The 19,457-nt window shown below is 27.2% G+C and overlaps 6 protein-coding genes across 7 annotated transcripts; 4 read left to right on the forward strand and 2 right to left on the reverse strand.

The window, feature by feature from the left end:
- Positions 1 to 38: 38 nt before the first annotated feature.
- On the reverse strand, positions 39 to 1,658 carry LOC128961795 (40S ribosomal protein S4). Its single transcript, XM_054308068.1, has 5 exons — positions 1,592 to 1,658; positions 1,135 to 1,393; positions 822 to 919; positions 450 to 751; positions 39 to 235 (listed from the first exon to the last, which is right to left on the reverse strand). Exons 1-5 carry the CDS (start codon positions 1,592 to 1,594, stop codon positions 109 to 111), a joined length of 789 nt encoding a protein of 262 aa, XP_054164043.1. The 5' UTR covers positions 1,595 to 1,658; the 3' UTR covers positions 39 to 108.
- A 74-nt stretch (positions 1,659 to 1,732) lies between these two features.
- LOC128961794 (5-methylcytosine rRNA methyltransferase NSUN4-like) lies at positions 1,733 to 3,324 on the forward strand. Its single transcript, XM_054308067.1, has 2 exons — positions 1,733 to 1,834; positions 1,903 to 3,324. The coding sequence occupies exons 1-2, from the start codon at positions 1,733 to 1,735 to the stop codon at positions 3,292 to 3,294; spliced, it is 1,494 nt and encodes a 497-aa protein (XP_054164042.1). The 3' UTR covers positions 3,295 to 3,324.
- Positions 3,283 to 4,162, reverse strand: LOC128961796 (mitochondrial transcription rescue factor 1-like). The gene has a single exon (XM_054308070.1). The coding sequence runs from the start codon at positions 4,107 to 4,109 to the stop codon at positions 3,363 to 3,365; it is 747 nt and encodes a 248-aa protein (XP_054164045.1). The 5' UTR covers positions 4,110 to 4,162; the 3' UTR covers positions 3,283 to 3,362.
- A 326-nt stretch (positions 4,163 to 4,488) lies between these two features.
- On the forward strand, positions 4,489 to 5,949 carry LOC128960921 (IST1 homolog). Of its 2 annotated transcripts, XM_054307089.1 has the most exons (3): positions 4,490 to 4,573; positions 4,648 to 5,164; positions 5,240 to 5,949. In XM_054307089.1, the coding sequence occupies exons 2-3, from the start codon at positions 4,663 to 4,665 to the stop codon at positions 5,830 to 5,832; spliced, it is 1,095 nt and encodes a 364-aa protein (XP_054163064.1). In that variant the 5' UTR covers positions 4,490 to 4,573; positions 4,648 to 4,662; the 3' UTR covers positions 5,833 to 5,949. The 2 variants fall into 2 exon arrangements, with proteins under 2 accessions (XP_054163063.1, XP_054163064.1); XM_054307088.1 differs by having other exon boundaries at positions 4,489 to 5,164.
- Positions 5,950 to 6,626: 677 nt separating this feature from the next.
- On the forward strand, positions 6,627 to 7,642 carry LOC128961889 (60S ribosomal protein L24-like). The gene is made up of 5 exons (XM_054308196.1): positions 6,627 to 6,726; positions 6,807 to 6,882; positions 6,976 to 7,223; positions 7,320 to 7,380; positions 7,459 to 7,642. The coding sequence occupies exons 1-5, from the start codon at positions 6,722 to 6,724 to the stop codon at positions 7,531 to 7,533; spliced, it is 465 nt and encodes a 154-aa protein (XP_054164171.1). The 5' UTR covers positions 6,627 to 6,721; the 3' UTR covers positions 7,534 to 7,642.
- Positions 7,643 to 7,980: 338 nt separating this feature from the next.
- LOC128960952 (lambda-crystallin homolog) lies at positions 7,981 to 10,807 on the forward strand. Its single transcript, XM_054307131.1, has 3 exons — positions 7,981 to 8,120; positions 8,200 to 8,434; positions 10,087 to 10,807. Exons 1-3 carry the CDS (start codon positions 8,086 to 8,088, stop codon positions 10,759 to 10,761), a joined length of 945 nt encoding a protein of 314 aa, XP_054163106.1. The 5' UTR covers positions 7,981 to 8,085; the 3' UTR covers positions 10,762 to 10,807.
- The last annotated feature ends 8,650 nt before the right edge of the window (positions 10,808 to 19,457 follow it).

Here is a 19,457-nt window from a genome sequence, read left to right on the forward strand (position 1 = left end):
GTAATTTAATAATCGATTAACAAATAAATAAATTTATTTCGTGACAAAAAATCAAATTTATTTTCAACTTTTTTTTCGGTTATTAATACATTATTATCTCTAAACTTATTAATGCGATGCTTTGGTGGCCAATCGTTTGTCACGTTCTTCAGCGACAGTCAAACGGACACCTCTGCCCTTCGGTAGCGAAATGAACGCTTTGGTTCCCTTACCGATCACAAAGATGTACGACAATCTTCATTATGAAACAGAAAAAAAAACAAAACAATTAGACAATCAATTCAAATAAAAATCAAATATATTAACAATGAAATTGAAACTCATTCTTCAGAAAGACTAATCAATTAATCATTGATTCATTTAGGGCTACAGTTGTCATCATTTAAGAGAAACAATATCTATGACTACAAAATGAAGAGCTTTTCGATATACAACTACATGTGACATACCGTGTGGCAAATGTGTGTCCCTGCGAATCCTTCACGTGAACGATATCAAAACTTCCGGGATGTCTTTCCCGAGAAGTAACAATACCGACTCGACCTAAATTGTGACCACCCGTCACCATACAAAGATTGCCCGTTTCAAACTTAATGAAGTCTAATATCTTGCCGGTGGCAATGTCATAGCGGATCGAGTCGTGCACTTTGATCAACGGATCGGGATATCGAATGGTGCGGCCGTCGTGGGTAACAATAAACGGAATTCCTTTCGGTCCGGTCGACACCTTCTTTACGCGACACAACTTATACTATCATTTGAAATACATTATAAAAATTATTAGTCATTTCAATAACAGTAAACATCATTTCATATAATACCTTAGCTTCTTCACCAGTAATTTTGTGAAGAATAAAACGTCCCTTAATGTCATACAACAATCGGAAGAAATCGCCGGTCTTCTCAATGGTCACGACATCTGTTAAAATTAATTAAATAATAAAAAATTGTAAAATCTTTGGGTAATGCTTAAGACATAAAACAATTGGACAGTAATAAGCGACCGAAGACTTAATAGCCTTTCGTATTGGTCTCGCTTTGAACATAAATACACTTTATTTTGAATCCATGTCTTCGAAGAGACCACAAGAAAAGTTTAGAGGAAAAGTAATAAATATCGGCTAAAATACATACCCATATAACCGGCCGGATAGTTGATGTCAGTCCTCACTTTGCCATCAACTTTGATGGTCCTCTGCATCACTATTTTGGTCACTTCAGTACGAGTCAAGGCATACTTGAGCCGATTCCTCAACATAACGACCAACGGCAACGATTCCCGAAGTTTGTGGGGACCAGTGGACGGTCGGGGTGCGAACACACCCGACAACTTGTCCAGCATCCAACTCTTGGGCGCATTTAAACGCTTCAAATGCTTTTTCGGACCGCGAGCCTAATGGACAACACAACAGTTACAGTGACTATCACTTTAATTGATCAGTTTATTAAAACAATCATTAGATCAGTTAATTATGTTATCTAACGGACAGTCCGATTGTTGCTTTATCGGTAATATATTAATCAATCGACAATCAGTGGACCGATTGGACTAAATTAACTGATTTAATGATAACTGAAGACCAATACATACCATAGTTTAATGTGAAGACAGAGCGGAAAGGGATGTAATGACTGTTCAGAGCTATCAATACAAGTGTTATACACGTGTGGAGGAGTCGTTCATAAACAACGTTACACTCGTTGTTGTTATTAAATATCGTTTGGTTTTTGAATGAAAGAGATGTCTGGACTCGTGTGGAGACAACTGATCACTGATTGTCACCGATTAAGACAAGTGGCCATCAATTGTATGCACTGTCGATACGCGCATTGGGTATGTCTTAGCAATTGTTGACAACTGTCAGCACTTTTTAATTGATGTGTTTTGATGTATGTCTTCAGTCAACAATTCGACAAAAAAAAATTCCGAAAGACATTGCTTTACAACACTTCGACAACTTTTATGGCAAAGTCTACGGCAATAATTGGAAGTCCATTCGGTTGGGTCTTCTGTCGCCAAATAAGTACTGTTCGGTTGTCAACATATTTGCCGATTACGAAGATATTGAGATCAAAATGAGACAATTGGGTGCCGTTGATCTCAGACGATATTACGAGAGACATCACAAGAAATACACGCGAATGGAGCGGAGGATGAAATTATTGGCCGAAAAGAAGGCCAAAAAGATCGCAATGATGGCTGAAGAGGCTGGTGTTGACGTGTCTGAGATTAATGCCGACGATGTAGTGGTCAGTGATATTAGCGACAGAGAATTGGGAAGTGGAGGGTCTTCCGTATCGGACGCCGAAGATCTACTGGAGATGTTATCACAAAAAGAAGACTCAGACGATCCGTTCATCAATGCGGCCAAAATGGACATTGATTTGAATGATTTTGTTCCGATCGAAGATCTTAAATATGGCGAAGAGATTGTAACAGAAGCACCTTATTATGAGTTTTACCAAAAAGATATCGACATCCCTATAGAGCACATCCAGGAAACAAAACTAGAGATACCAGAAATTCTTAAGATATATTCATTTCCGCGCGGAGTTATGTCCAATTTTCCTGCACCTCAGCGCCAAAAATTATTGGGAGTCTTTGACTACTTTTTGATGGACGGCGCATCTATATTACCTGTGCTGGCCCTCAACATACAGCCAAACGATAGAGTGGCTGACTATTGTGCGGCACCCGGAGGTAAATCATTAATCATGGCATTGACTTTAAGACCAAAGTATCAATTATGTAACGACTTATCACTGTCAAGATGTAGTCGACTGAAGAATGTTTTTGATACATATATTCCTGAAATTCATGCCCTGAGGAAAACTCTTGAGTTCAGCAACAAAGACGCTAAAACAATCATTAAGACCGACGCCTATGACAAGGTCTTAGTGGACGTCATTTGTACCAATGATCGGCTTTCTGTGGCTGAAAACGACAACAGTTGGTTCAAAAACACACGACTTCAGGAACGACTTCGACTACCCGAAGAACAGCTCCAAATGCTTTACGCCGGACTCAGATCCGTTAGACCAGACGGTGCAGTCGTGTACTCGACATGCAGTCTGTCTCCCATACAAAACGATGGTGTCGTCCATATGGCACTCAAACGAATTTGGGAGGAAACCAATCATGTGTTTGTCGTTTGCGACCTCAAAGAAGCTTTTCGGCCTTTTCGTGGTCTCTACAAAATGAACAATACATTCAAATACGGCACACAAGTGGTGCCATTCATGCCATCAAATTATGGTCCGATATATATCTCAAAATTGAAACGAATTCAGTGATAGTTTAGATTTTTAATGTTATTTTTTAAAACAATTAAATGATTGGATATATTATTCCAAATGAGTCACTATTTTTCCAATTCTTCTGCTTTCTTGACATTGATGGCCAGTCCATCGTAAGGATCTCTTTCATAGTTCTCAATGGAAAGTATTCTAAACCGTCTCAGCTTTACATTAATCCTATCTTTGTGTGACAACTTGTCCTCAATCTTCTGTATCCTTATCCGCGAGACATCCAACAAATCCTGGTTTTCAGAGTTGAATCCTCTGATTAGATCGAGTTCGTCGCCTTCGGTGAGTTCGTAGCTCTTTTTGGCCACTCGTTCGCTATTAACTCGAATTAGATTCTTATAGAAAGCTTCTTCAGCCTTTGATCTCTGCATTTTAAACCCATGCTTAAGAACATTGTCGACCCGTAAGGACACCAAAGACATGTCCAGATCTTGAAAACCAATTGCTTTACCATCGATAAGCTCAGTGTCCAATTCAGGTCTATCTTCCTCTTCATCTGACTCTTCATCACTTGTTTCCTCTTTTACTTCACGTTTGGATCCTTTCTTAAATTTTTTAAACCTCTTCTGGTCCACAAAGTTATCCGTCAAACGATTAATTAAGAGTTTGTTTGATTCCCTCATCAGCGAAGTGATGGTTCTTCGGCCAGTTGTTTCTTGTATTGCTTGTGACCATCGTTTGTCATCGGAATCCAAATGTCTTAATGCATGATAAGAGGCGATAATCGATGTGTTGTGTCCACCGAATCGGGTGTAATGAGTGCCCAATTGAGACACTAATCGGCGGATCAATTGATAATTCATTTGCGATCAAAACGTCTTATGAAATCACAACACGTTATAAATAATTCGTTGTTTTTTATAATATATATAACGTAATGATTTAAAAGGGAAATAAATGTTTTGTTTTGATTTTAATATGTTTTAATCAATAGTTTATTTAAAGGGTACTAAATATTTAGTATTTTTATTACTTTATATTTGTATGATTTAGTGTATGACTAATATTGATATAATACAGAATTTATAGATAAATCAGATGTTAATAAATAACGTAATGTAATAAATAAATTGGTTTTTGTGTCATATATTAATGTATTGTATTGTAATTAATACAATGTATTAGTATTTTGTGTGTTAATGGGGTTTGATTTATGAGAAACATTTTGATGACATTATTGATGATTAACTTACAGATGAGTACTAATACAGAGCTATTGCAGAAAAAGACAGAAATATTTGTAAACAACTAATCGTTTGACACAAATGTAAAGTCATTTGTTTGGATCAGTTAATTGAATACATAATTAGGTTTTCCATTACTTCTTGAATATTGTTTTAGTAAAGTCTACACACAATGGTGTCGACGGGAGTTAATTATACAAAACTGAAGACAAACCTCCGATTGTCTATAAATCGGCTGAAATTGTTGGAGAAGAAGAAGACAGAATTGGCACAGAAGTCGCGCAAAGAGATCGCCGATTATATTGTTAACGGAAAGTATGAGAGGGCGAGGATCAGAGTAGAGCACATCATTCGCGAAGACTATATCGTTGAGGCCATGGAGTTGGTCGAGATGTACTGCGATCTATTGTTGGCCCGATTTGGACTCATTCAACAAATGAAGACATTGGACGACGGCTTAGCCGAAGCCATATCATCGATGATTTGGGTGGCGCCCAGACTACAGACAGATGTACAGGAGCTGAAGGTCATATCGGATCTGTTGACCTATAAGTACGGTAAGCCCTACGCACAGGCGTGTCGTGAGAATGCATTGAAGACCGTAAACGAGAAACTAATGATCAAAATGGGAGTACAGGCGCCGCCAAAGATATTGGTTGAGAAATACTTAATTGGTATTTGTTTTTATTGACATTAATTTATTTAAGTATTTAAATTTATTTGACTGTTATTTTACAATATAATTGCAGAGATTGCCAAAAGCCAGAACGTCCCGTACGAACCCGACGCCGATGTTCTCAGAGAAGATGAGGTTTATTGCGGTGAAGAGGCAATTAATAGACAAAATCAGTGTCTTATAGATTTGGGAGGCGGTGCCCATAACAACGGATTTCCTTCATTTCCCCCATCGGGTCCTTCACAAGGTGGAGGAGGAGGTGGCGGAGGAATGGGTGCTTACGTTCCACCACCATTGCCTTCAGTCCCACCAAGTGCTCCCTATCCATCGATGCCAAATACCAAACCAATTGGCTTTAATTTTGAGAACAACAACACTCACCCACCTGTTAAACCAATGCATTCTGAATTACCCCCTAATTATGAATCAGTTATGCCATCCAATGACAAGAAAATGGRTCCATCCGTTCCGAAACCTGTTCCTCGGTCTAACCAAAACTCTGGAGCAAAGCCTAATCTGAATGACTCATTCCCAGAGCTACCATCTGTACCGAGCGGTAATTTGCCGGACATTCCTACAGACGATCCGAATGGCTCATCAAAAGACAATGAAATAGATTTCGATGATTTGACAAAAAGATTTGACGATTTAAAGAAAAGAAAATAAATTGATTGATTGATTGATAAAAATTTATTTATGAATTAAGTTTAAAGCATTCAAATCAAATTTTTATATATTTATAAATTCATAAATAATTTTATCAGTATTATGATTGTAAAGGATTGCACAAATAATATATGCTCTAATTATACTTATATGCAATTATGATTTCAATATTATTATACTGTATAAATTAACAATTACGGTAATAGTTTATTATAAATTAAATTAATTTCTTACATGTAATCAAATAAAATTTTTAATTAATTATAATAAAAATGATTATTTTACCAAATGATAATTTATTATTATAAATTTATTTGAAAAAAAAAAACATAAATCTATTGATTACTTTTGAATTCAATTTTTTTATTATTTATATTTGTAATATGCAATTAATGACTATATTGGTGATCAAGATTTTACCTTACCGGTAAATCAAATATATATATATATATATCCATAAATTAGTATTATGATTATGCTAAYAAAGTTAATTATTTTTGAATAAATATATAGATAAACTAGTTAATTTATTTTTCCGTTTAAAATATATATTTTTTTTWTTATTTTCTACTATTAGTWTTAAYTAACATCTATAGTAAAATATTTAAAGAAATATATACATYAAATTAWTGATTAAAAAATTACTAAATTTTTTATGAATAATAAATKAATTTATTTAAAAAAAATTAATTCAATTTGTTGTCCAAAATAAGTGCTAAAAAAAGTTTTACATTTACAGATTTTTTACAGATTTAACACAAAATAATAGCCAATAGATGTCTCACTGATAGTCACATCAATGACTGTATGAATACATGTGATGTCAGACTTTGTTTGGGATTTCCTTTTCCTTTGTATGTCTGTCTAAACATTACAAAAGTTACCGATAATGAAGTAAGTAATCAGTTTGTTGGCCGCTATTTCGGTAGCCGAAACCCATATACTAATGGCCACATTGTTGTTTGTGTCAATAGGATCGAGGCGTGTTCATTCAGCGGGTATAAGATATACCCGGGTCATGGAAAGAGGATGGTTAAGGCCGACGGAAAGGTTAGTTGTTTTGTTGTATTTGGCCACTGGTTGGCCACTTAATCTAAATCTAGTGATACTGATTGGTGTTGTTTTATGTTTTTTGGTTAACAGGTGTTCACATTTTTGAACTCCAAGTGCGAGGCCGCCCATCTCATGAAGCGAAACCCGCGTAAAGTCACGTGGACTGTACTTTACCGACGCAAACATCGAAAAGGTATCGAAGAGGATATCCAGAAGCGACGCACCCGACGAACGACCAAATTTCAGAGGGCTATTGTCGGCGCTTCGCTTAACGACATTCTGGCCAAACGTAATATGAAGCCCGAGGTCAGGAAAGCCCAGAGAGAACAGGCTATTAGGTGTGTATTATATCTCGGTTTGGTTTACCGGATATTATCGCTTAGAGAGCTTTGAAAGTGTTATTAATTTTTTGGTTTTTTTTAATGTGTTTGCAGAGCGGCTAAAGAGAAACAAAGGGCACAAAAGACTACTAAGAAGCAGATGCCGACACAAAAGGTACAGACATGTCATAACCTGATTATCTGTTTGTTTTTGGTATTGATTTTAATTTATTAAAATATTTTTGTTGAATAGGCGGGTAAAAAGAAACAGGAAAAGGCTGCAAAGGCAGCACCAAAACAGGCGGTCAGAGTGGGAGGCAAACGATAAAATGATTTGATTGATGTCATCATTTTGTATCAATTCTCCGATTGCTTTGGATCTATGTTTTGTTGAATAAGATATCAAATAAATTAATAATTAAAATGATTTGTTTATTTGCGTATATTATTATTTATGAAAATTATTTATATATATATATATATGAATGTCTTAATTATACATAAATTTCTTACTGTGATTCAMTAATCAATGAACCAATTAATACTTTATATACAGTTAATATGATTAATAATTTGGACTATTATTTATTTAATGACAATTAAATTATGAAATWTAAGACATAATAAAACCACTTCAAGGACAATGATATTCATAAACAGAGACAATCGTTATTAGATTGGTATTGATATGCCGATAGCACAGCCCTAAAAAACTATCTGTTTTCAAATAACTTTCAACTACTGCTGTAATATACTGGCAGTATATATAAGTTGAATAATATTTCAGTATTTGCTTCAGTTTTTTTGAAGGTCTGTCTCCTGAGTTGTTACTTAAAGAACAGTYGTTTTGTTTTTTTGGTCTTTGATTTTCACCACAAATATGAGTCAATCGGGAAAGATTGGTATTGTTGGCAGGTTGGGAACACCTAATTGTGCACTTATATATATATATATAATTTGTTGCTAATGTTGTCGACTAAATTGATTTATACAGTGGTCTTATTGGCCAGAGTTGGGCAATGCTGTTCGCCGCCTCMGAGTTCGATGTGTCCATCTATGATGTGATTACCGATAACGTAGACAAGGCATTGGTCAGCATTGAGAATCAGCTCAACGATCTCGAATCGAAAGGACTACTTCGGGGTAAAATCAATGCAAAACAACAGTTGGCTTTGATTAGAAAGGCAGACACTTTGCAGGATTGCCTACAAAATGCTATTCATGTTCAGGTACTGTCCATTTAATTACTAAAAAATTATTATATACTGTATTAATATTTTGAAATGTTTGATATTATTCTATAAACATTGTTCAAAGTTAAGTGTTATATGTGTATTAATGACCTGGATATTTTATAATAATGTGTATAATACTTACTTTAATGTAAAATTACCAGTGTTAAAATGTATTTTAGCTACTATCCTATTTATCTTAATTAACGTTTGAGTGTCAAAAATTTAATTATTTAATCAAATTTTTAGTATTATATAACATATGATTTTATCAACAAATTAATAAAAAAAAWTCTGTAAATATAGCGATACTTATATTAGTTATAATAGTTTTATTGTGTAATTCCTAGAATTTTAGCTAAAAAACAATAACTAACTTTAAATATAAATTWATTTATTTATACACTATTTCTTATATAATAAGTATATATATATATTCTATATATACTCTATTCTGTATATAATACTAATACTCCATAGATGTTGTTAATGATGATTGAAATTAATTTTAGTATTTTCTACTAAATATTATATTACYACTAAAACAAACATTTTATTTGCACATAATTATTTACGGTATATTATACTTTAATAATACCATTAAWAACTAAATAATTACAAAAATATATATTATTAATTTAGTTTAGTTTAAATTTAAACTATAAAAGCTAAACTTTAAATGAAAGAAAATTTATTTATAATAATGTTTATCATTTGATTAAGCATTTAATCATTTAACTATTAATTTGATAGCAAACATATTTCATGCATTAAATAATATACAGTATATCCGATAAGTTAAAGGACTAAATTAAAAGTTTGATATTTTTATTGATATTACAGTAAATGATTAGGAAGTTATGTAATCATTAATATAGTTGACATATAGAAACGTTAATTTTTAAAAACATTTATGACTACCACTAATATATTATAGAGTTTTTCAAACAGTTCTCATAGATTTATAAAATAAAAACAATATCTCATWTTTGAGCTCATGTTATGTATAATAATATGGTTACTATTMTACAGTAGTTTTATATGWTTTTAGATTAAATAAAAATTATTTATATTAGTTTTGCTAAATAAATGGGTGCATAATATTAATGTCAAATTTAAATAGYACTGAATTTTAATCCAATTAAACAATTTTCTAATATAATTAATGATTACTAATTTTATACAGAATTATCCAGATATATTTAGTATTTATAGAACTAAAGTTCAATAAACACATTAATAATAAATTATCTTGATTAATTAATTTTTAAAAATTGGATGGAAATTTTTATAAATAGTTAATTTTGATTACTTGTCATCACCATATGTGACAATTATATATATAAATTATATATATTTTTAACTAATTAGMGTAGGAGCCATTTAAAATTGTTGATAACATGTTAGCATAATATTTACCTGTACTCTAATATATCCTATATATATATATATAATTTTTAAAATAATATATAAAGTTTTTAAAAATATTTTTAAAATTGAATGACAAGATATAGTAATTTACGAATTTAAATCATAGTATTTTCAATGTATTGGTATAATAATAATAATTATTAGTGTACGGTAAATGTAAATGTATATTATGTGATGAATTTTATTTTAAACTTTTTTTATTAATWCTCTAATAATAGGAGTGTGTTTTCGAGGATTTGGAGCTCAAGAAAAAGGTTTTCAAACAATTGGACGAAATAGCGTCGGACAGTGTGGTGTTGTGCAGTTCAACCAGTTGTATACTGCCCTCACTGTTCCAGTCGGAGCTCAAACACCGGCAACAGGCTATTGTTGGACATCCGGTTAATCCGCCCTATTTTATACCATTGGTCGAAGTGATTCCCAATAAACATACCGATCCCGATGTAGTACAGCGAACCCGAGCACTGTTCACACAGATCGGCCAAAAGCCTGTSGTCATCAAGAARGAGGTCAATGGATTTGTAGGCAATCGTATACAGTATGCCGTTCTTAGCGAAACCTATCGTCTCATTGAAGACGATGTCATCAGTGTTGAGGACGTGGACACTGTTATGGCCGACGGGTTTGGTCTGCGGTGGGCATTTATGGGACCGTGGGAGACGGCACACCTTAATGCGGTCGGTATGAAAGAGTATTTTGAAAAATATGCCAAAAGTATGGAAAGTGTGTGCCATGACTTTGGACCGGTGCCCACATTCAGTGGTAAGGGAGCCGACATTGTTGTCGAAGAAATGCATAAACGTATACCAGTCGAGGCATTGCCAGAGCGCAGGAAATGGAGAAATGAACGACTGATTGCATTATCGCAGCTCAAGAAACGTTTGGATAATTGATAAAAACATTATCTATTAATATTATATAATAATAATAATACTGTAATATCACAATATATTTGTATGACATAACTAATTTGATTTTTATGTGTGTATGTGTTATGTTTCCTATGGTTCTAATAATTAAATACATCTATTGATGATAAGTTCTGTCAAACCATAATATACTTTCTATTTCTCATATATTATACCAATTACTTAATAAAATAAAYAACAACAACACATATTAATATATTAAATATATAACCATTTAGTTTGCTAATGGATAATGGATTTGTGTAAAAAAATATTATTTATTATCATTTAACTCAAATGAAACACACGTGTATGTCTGTGTTGTGTGTTAAACAATTTAGATAAAACTATTAAAAATTATTGATTTGATATTCATATATGTTAATTACATCAAATGTATATCAAATTCAAAATATAATATTAAATATATATTTTTAGTTTTATTCAATAATAATAATAATAATAATAAACATTATTAAATTATTTTAGAATAATTACAGCAAATTAATTCAAAATAGCAATGATTTTTATTTTRACAATTAATTATAACAAAGTTAGATTTAATTACATTTATAACACTTAAATTAATAGGGATTTGAAGTTCAATACCAGATAAAAAAACTAAAATAAAATCTAATTTTTTACTGTATTWRYATTTATATACTACAWAAAAGTTAATTAAACCATTTTATTCACACRATTTTTATTAGTATTAAATTAAATTCAGAAAAAACCCAGACAAACAAAATATMAATATATAGGAATATATATAAATTAGTATCAATAGACACATACAAAACACACACACACACACACACACACACACACACACACACACACACACACACACACACACACATGCATACATAYATACATACACACACATACACACAMATTTTGTGATTYAAACATAGATTGAAAGATAACRAAAATCTAATAAAATAAAATGAGTTAAATTTTAAAAAAAAAATTCCAAATAAAAATATCATAATGTTTCATTGATACTTATTTTCAAAAATTTTACACAAAATTATCATAACTTGTTGGTTGAAAAATCATCGTCAGATCAATAAACTGTTTTTACATTAACATATACAGTACACGATGATAATGCTATTACTATACTGTATATATAATTTGTTAACCATGTATTACTGGGTAACTTACATAATGTAAGCAAACCAATAAAATGTTGGTTTCATTAGGGTTGACAGTAACAAACTGTGTATAAAACATGACAATTTTGGATTCACTATGAAATCAATTAGTTTTTGGCATTAATTGTGAACACATTATTGAAGTRTTCACACAATATCTTTGTATTTGAAATATCAATTCAATTAATAAATGAGTTATCATTTCATGTCTTGTCTTCTTTTGTCAAATTGTGGTCAAATCCCGAGTTATTGCGCAATAATTAGTTCACATCAGTGATATTGTCAACAATTATTGTAGATTACGTTTGGGATTAATTGGTTGACATCATTGTTAATAATAATAATAATCTTTATTTCACATACTTGTTATGAAATACAATATTCTCATAATAATATACAATAATATTTGACAATAAAATATGTTAAAATTATTTTAAAATTACATATTTATTTAAAATAACAATTAAGTAAATTAATTATTTTGTTATAATTTGTTTCATCCCTAATATTTTGTGGTAAATTGTTAAATAAATTTACATTGTAATCAAAAAAGTTTTTATCAAACCTTTTTAATCTATTAACAGTTTTTCTACATTTTATCCCATGTCTAGTTGTATTATAGAATTCAACACAGTTTATCCAATTGTTAGGAATATCAATGTTTTTAAGTTTTATTTTAAAAAATAACTTCAAATTTTGTAAAATTCTGCGTTTACCTAATGATTCTAAATCTAAAAATTTTAATCTTTCATAATATGATAAATTAAATTTATTCATTAGCATACAGATATATTTTGTCACTTTTTTCTGAATTTTTTCAATTTTTTCAGATTGTGTTGAATTATATACTAAACATAGGTTACAATATTCAATTATGGGTATAATATAAGTTTGATATGCTTTTAAAAAGGTATTACCACTAGCTTTTTTACAAATATTTTTTAAAATTGCAAATTTTTTAATACATTTGTTGTATATATAGTTTACGTGAATATTAAAATTAAAATTTTTATCATAAAATATACCTACATTTTTGTTATTATCTATATTTTTAATTTTAGTAGAATTTATAAAGTAATCATTTATTTCAGTAGATTTAGTTGAAATTCGCATAAATTCACATTTACTGATATTTAATTGTAACTGATTTATAATACAAAAATTTGAAATGCAATTTAAATCAGATTGTAACTTATGACAGTCATTATTATTATTAATTATTTTGATTAATGTAATATCATCCGCATATTTAAAAATATAACTATTTAAATTTTGTATAATATCTGAAATGTATAGATTAAATAAAACACTTGATGTAACTCCACCCTGTATTACACCAGATTGTACACTAAATAAATCTGATTTATGATTATTATATTTAACATATTGGTATCTATCTTTAAAAATATCACATAAAATATTATAAAATTTACCATGTATATTATAACTTTTAAGTTTTTTCATTAAAATATCATGAGATACAGTATTGAAAGCATTAGAAAAATCTAAAAATATAATATCTATACCAACAATATTGTTATTAAAAGCATTACAAATTACTTGTTGCATATCTATATGAAAATTTTTTAGACCTATTTTGGTTCTATAAGCATATTGACAATTGGGTAAAATATTATTAAATTCAATATACGGTATTAATTTTTGATTAATAATATTTTCAAAAATCCTAAATAAATTTGATTGAACCCCAATAGCTCTGTAAGAGTTAAATAATTGCTTATTTTTATTACTTTTAATTATAGGTGTAATTTCAATTATTTTTAATTTTTTTGGAAAATGCTGATGAAATAAAATTTTGTTAAATAAAAAATAAATTAATTTTGAAGTACCATTTAAACAGTTTTTTAGTACAATATTATCAATAAATGTTAATCCTTGAGATGAATTATAATTATATTTCTGAAAACTTTTTATTACATCATTCATAGATAAATCAAATTCAAATAAATTATTATTTAAATTTGTGACAATATTCTGAAAATTATTATTAGTGTTATTATTATATGATTTTATGAATTCATTCTTAAAATTTTCTACTATTAACTGATTATCAGTTATTGTCTCGTTTTTATCATTAATAAAACATTTATTAGTTTCATCACTAGAAATACATTTAACATATTTATAAAATTTATTAAAATTATTTGACTTAGTTATCAATGATTTAAATTTATTATTTTCATATTTATTAATTTCGTATCCTATTAGTTTAGTTAAAAAATGATATTTTTCATTAAAATTGTTTTCATTAAAATTGTGTCTTAGTATATTTTTGCGTTTATTAATTAATTCAATGATAGATTTATTATAAAATTTATTTGTATTTACTTTTATAACTACTTTACTAAAAGTTTTATCATATAGATCTTTATACTTATTTACTATTTTTTCATATATACTATTGATATCATTATCATTTTTAGTTAATTCAAACCAATTAATTTGATATAATTTATTATTAAAATCTAATAATGACTCTTTGCTATAATTAGTTTTTATAATACTATTATTAGACTTTTTATTATATTGTATATTAATTTCACTTAAAACACCTAAATGATCGCAGTTTTCATTTAAATTAGGTATTGTTTTAACATATGTTATTAAATTTTTATTATTTGTAAAATAAACATCTAATAGATTTTTTGGATTATGTGATGGATAAGTTGGTGTGTTTACTAATTGTGTAAAATTATAATATGAAAAATTTTCAATTAAATCATTTTTAATAGTGTTATTGTTGTAAATATTTATGTTTAAATCTCCACAAAAAATAATTAAGTAATACGATAATAAATCTATATTTTTACTTATATATAGTAAATAGTTTTTAAAATCAATTGTAATATTTGAAGGTCTATAAAGTGTGAAAAATAATAACTTTTTGTCATTAATAATAATTTCAATAAATATATTTTCAAATTCTGTATTGATTTTTATTTCTTTTGATTTAAATATTGTTTTTACGGCAATTAAAACGCCGCCACCTCTGCTGTCCCTATCTTTTCTATAAATTATAAAGTTATTATTAATTACACATTTGTTAGGTATGCTATCATTTAGCCAACTTTCATTAAGTATTAATATATCACAATTAGTTTCAATTAATTTGGCATTTAATTCATTTAATTTGTTTGCAACACTTCTAGTGTTAGCATAAAATAAAATGATTTTTCTTACTATCGTTGATATAGAGGTTGACTTATGTACTGTAGAGGTATATGTGTCGTGTTTGGTGGTCCCGGAAATTGATTCATCGGATTGACCAAAAAAGTCGGTGAAACTGTTGGTGTCATTGTGTTTGCTGTCGATTGATATGATTGTTGCCCGAGATATGCCTGTCCTCTGAAATGACGGTTCTTTTGGTAAATTCTTGGTTTTCGGGTGTTATTATTGTTGCTTTTGTTGTGATAGCATTGGTTAGCTATGTGTCCGACTTTGTTGCAGACATAACACCTTTTCAGTGGTTTCATAATGTTTTGTCTTTTATTATAAACAGACTGTTGTTTCACGTGATGTTTGTTTACAAACTTTGTGTTAGAAGTAGTTATCAATGATTTGACCATTTTTTCGAGATTTTTAACTCTGTCTTCAATTGTGATGTCATTTTCATTGATAGTATCACTTGTTTGTTGAGAATTAATCAGAATATTCTGTGAATCAATATTTAGATCATAACTGAAATTATTAGTGTTAACAGTGTTTTCTATGCTATTGATAGCATTACTTGTGTTCGGTATATAGTCATTGACATTGATTTGTGTATCACTTCCTTTAATAACACAATCAACTAAATTATTGATCCATTGAATAGCAATTTTACCACTGATTACTCTTTTGTTTCCGATATCATTAATATACTGATTTTGTTTGCACAATAAGTCACTTAAAAACTGAGATTTTATACAAACATCAGTCATGTTTATTTTTATAAACTGATTGTCACTGCGCTTACAACCCTAGTATACATATACTATACTGAAACTTAATATTGCTAGTTATTKATAATTATTATCTAATAAAAAACTAATAATTTAGTAAATATTATACATCAATGACATAATAAATGATTACTAAATGATTTTCAATTAGTATTAATATAATTTATGTTGAAATAATATTTGACTAAATATAATATAATGTATTTTATATTTACTATGTTTCGCATTTTTTTATTTGCTTATATCATATATCAATGTATATATCTTATCGGAAACTTTATTATGTGTCTCTTATGTGTCTCAAATTTAATACCAATTTCATACTATAATAGTTAATCCCAAAAATAGAGATCAAAGTGAAGGTTAGTGTCAATACATTTTATATTACGCTATAATATGATAATTCAATACTTTTTTTTTGATACATTACTAGCAATTTTTGTTCAATGATTTTCAGTAAATAAAATTATGCAATCCTTTTGCATTTATATGTCTAACATTGAATGTATGTAAACGACAAACTTTATTTGAATTTTATCGACAAACAAATATCTACATTATTGGACATTATATCAATAGTAGCCTAGAATATACACATCATTTAACACTGAACTAGATCAATTTGAAAATGGAAATTGACTAGTTAATTTAGTGTAATATTTTTTTAGCCTAATAAACAATTAGTTTTATTTTTCAATAGTAATTGATTATATAGTAAAGTTTTTTTACATAATTACAAATTATTACTGAAAAAAAACAAAATTCATTATTATCTACAAGTGGTCGGACAGTGTTGTTCCCCAAAATGCCGAACACAATATATATTAATATATAGTCTATACATAGATTATATACTGTATTGTATATAAACTGTTATATAAAATACAATACTATATACTTTAGTATACAGTGGTATTGGTTCAACCAATTGTGGATCAAACTTAGCGCATGAAATACTGATGAATAAAAAAAAACAGTACAATATATTTGTGATATATTTTTACTATAAATATAACACTTGATGAACATCTCTCTCATGACTCTTGTGTGTAAAAGTTTTATAATATATATATTGTATATAACAAAAAAAAGTGAAAGACGTTTTATTAAAATAATAATAATAATATTTTTTGTTAGAAAAAATAAAATAAAATACACATATTTATATCCGTTGTTATTTTATATATTTATTAAATTTTTATGCACTTTATTTGTGTCATTAATAATGTAAAATGATATATAGTTGAACTTTTATTTTATTTTTTATTATTATTTTTTCATATATAATTTATTTAGTTTCAATATACATTTTTTTAAAAATCAATTAATTTATATGAAAAAATTAATTCAAATATACTACTATTGATATATTGAGATTTTGTTTGAATTTTTATTGATGAAAATGAAACCACAAAAATGTTTTTTCACTCAACTATCAAAAAAAGAGTAAATGTTGATTAAAGTTGTGCTTAAAATAAATAATTATATATTAATAAAATAAATTGTGATTATTAGTCATAAATTGTAAGTTTTAATAATATATAATTTTAATATATTTTATTCTTAAATTTTATTAATAGTTACTAATTTTTAAAGTATTACACAAAATTTATAAGCTACTTAAATTATTAATTTTATTTTGATTTTGTGTTAGAATTTCAATAATGCATTTTAATATAAAATTAAGTTTTTAAAAAATATTATCATATATCTTATACTGTGTATTAAAGTTGGCACTGAGTAAACAAATTGAATTAAAGTCTTTATGAATATTATATTGATTTCATTGTAAATAAATAATAATATATTTGAGATATATATATATATTATATAATAAGAAAGCTAAGTTTTAAATTTAAATATTTTTATAAAAATTGAGACATAATTATATGATATGTTTGTTATAAATCATTGACAATATTTTATACTATGTATCTATAAGTTTATTTATATATCAGATCTAGTTATAACTATAATTATTATTATTTTATATTRATACTATTACATATATATACTTATAGGTCTGAATAATCAAACAATACTTTAGATATAATACTTAATTAATAAAAAAAAATCATTATAAATTTAATGTTTGTCTAACCGCAACAATATTTAAAGTTATATATATATAGTTGGAGATCTTTATAAATATAGCTTTAAAACATATTGGACATTGTTTATAAATAAATAAATAAATTGTATTAAATATTTTATTTTATAAAAATAGTTACAATTTAAGTCACTTTTACTTTACAATCCATCATTTTATAAAATCATATTAGTTTCATGAGTGAATAAAATTGTTTTCACTAAATATTTATAAAATTTTGGAGAAATTTTTAAAAGCTTATATATATCAAAATAAATTATTCAATAATATTTTATGTTATATAAAATAATTTTTGTTGTTGATATTTTACAGTACAATAATTTTTATATAATATTGTGTACAATATTAAATAATTTAATACTTATTGTAATTTTTTAATTAAAATTTTATTTTTTATTTATGATTTTGCTTTATTATTATTACAATTTTAGTTTAGTTGTTACAATAGTTGAATATAAAAATATAAAGATATAAAAAAATATGATAAATATAAAGTAATCATATAAAAGGGTTAAAGTCAAATGGTTGACACATAWATATGTCAACAAATATTTGAAATGTAATAATTCATAAATATACGAAAAAATATTGAATTTCAATTTTATTGTTAATTAAATTATTACAAATGAAATATTAATTCTAAATTTAAAATCGTTTCAACAAAAAAAAATAAAGTATTTTCTTTACAAATATAAGCAAATTTTTGTTTGTAAACACTATCTAAAAATTGTGATTTTTAAACAAATTTTGAATATAAATTATTGCTTTCAAATGACAGTAATAAGGACATGTCCTATTAGGAAGGTTATATATATAGATAAAAATTATTATACATGACTATAAAAAATTATTAGTATAACATATAGACAAAAATTTCTGTTACGTACTATACATTTATTATATATATATATATATATATACAGTGTCAATATATATATATATATATCAATATATGTCAGATTTTTTTTTTGAATTTAAATAAATATATTAGAAATTTATATTAAAATTTATATGGATGAATTAATTCTGATAATTAATTATAAAACATCATTTTGTAAATTTAATTATTTTAAAAAAAAAAAAGATTTTGCCGAGAAGTAAACAAGTGTTTTTTATTTAAAGTTAGACTACAGTATAAATAATATATTTTTTAAAATTCCCCATGGGCAAAATGGACAAAATTGACATTATACATTTTATATAAAATATTGAAAAAGATAAATAATTTTTATATTTTTAGAATTTTATAAAAAGATTCTGTAATTATTGAATTATATTATATACTTTATATATTCTGTCAATTTATAATAAAATGTTGCAATTTTTCACAAAAATAAAATAATCATTTATTTAAAATGATTTTTAAATGATATATAATATATAGTGTATATATTATATATAATAAAGAGATATTTTTTGCAATATATGCACAAAATAGTAAAAAAGAAATTA

Source organism: Oppia nitens, unplaced genomic scaffold (assembly GCF_028296485.1).
Source record: "Oppia nitens isolate AA-2021 unplaced genomic scaffold, nextdenovo-longstitch-racon4-pilon3 scaffold5_pilon_pilon_pilon, whole genome shotgun sequence".
In the NCBI taxonomy this organism is placed as follows: domain Eukaryota; kingdom Metazoa; phylum Arthropoda; class Arachnida; order Sarcoptiformes; family Oppiidae; genus Oppia; species Oppia nitens.

Excerpts from the sequence above, each read along its gene's own strand:
- LOC128961795 (XM_054308068.1), bottom strand. Across the intron at positions 920-1,134 it reads CTATCCGGCCGGTTATATGG|ATGTCGTGACCATTGAGAAG; the intron begins GTATGTATTTTA and ends TAATTTTAACAG. Across the intron at positions 752-821 it reads TTACTGGTGAAGAAGCTAAG|TATAAGTTGTGTCGCGTAAA; the intron begins GTATTATATGAA and ends TTCAAATGATAG.
- LOC128961794 (XM_054308067.1), top strand. The coding sequence starts at position 1,733 with ATGAAAGAGATGTCTGGACTCGTGTGGAGACAACTGATCACTGATTGT. Across the intron at positions 1,835-1,902 it reads ACTGTCGATACGCGCATTGG|TCAACAATTCGACAAAAAAA; the intron begins GTATGTCTTAGC and ends GTATGTCTTCAG.
- LOC128961796 (XM_054308070.1), bottom strand. The coding sequence starts at position 4,109 with ATGAATTATCAATTGATCCGCCGATTAGTGTCTCAATTGGGCACTCAT.
- LOC128961889 (XM_054308196.1), top strand. Across the intron at positions 6,883-6,975 it reads TGGTTAAGGCCGACGGAAAG|GTGTTCACATTTTTGAACTC; the intron begins GTTAGTTGTTTT and ends TTTGGTTAACAG. Across the intron at positions 7,381-7,458 it reads AGCAGATGCCGACACAAAAG|GCGGGTAAAAAGAAACAGGA; the intron begins GTACAGACATGT and ends TTTGTTGAATAG.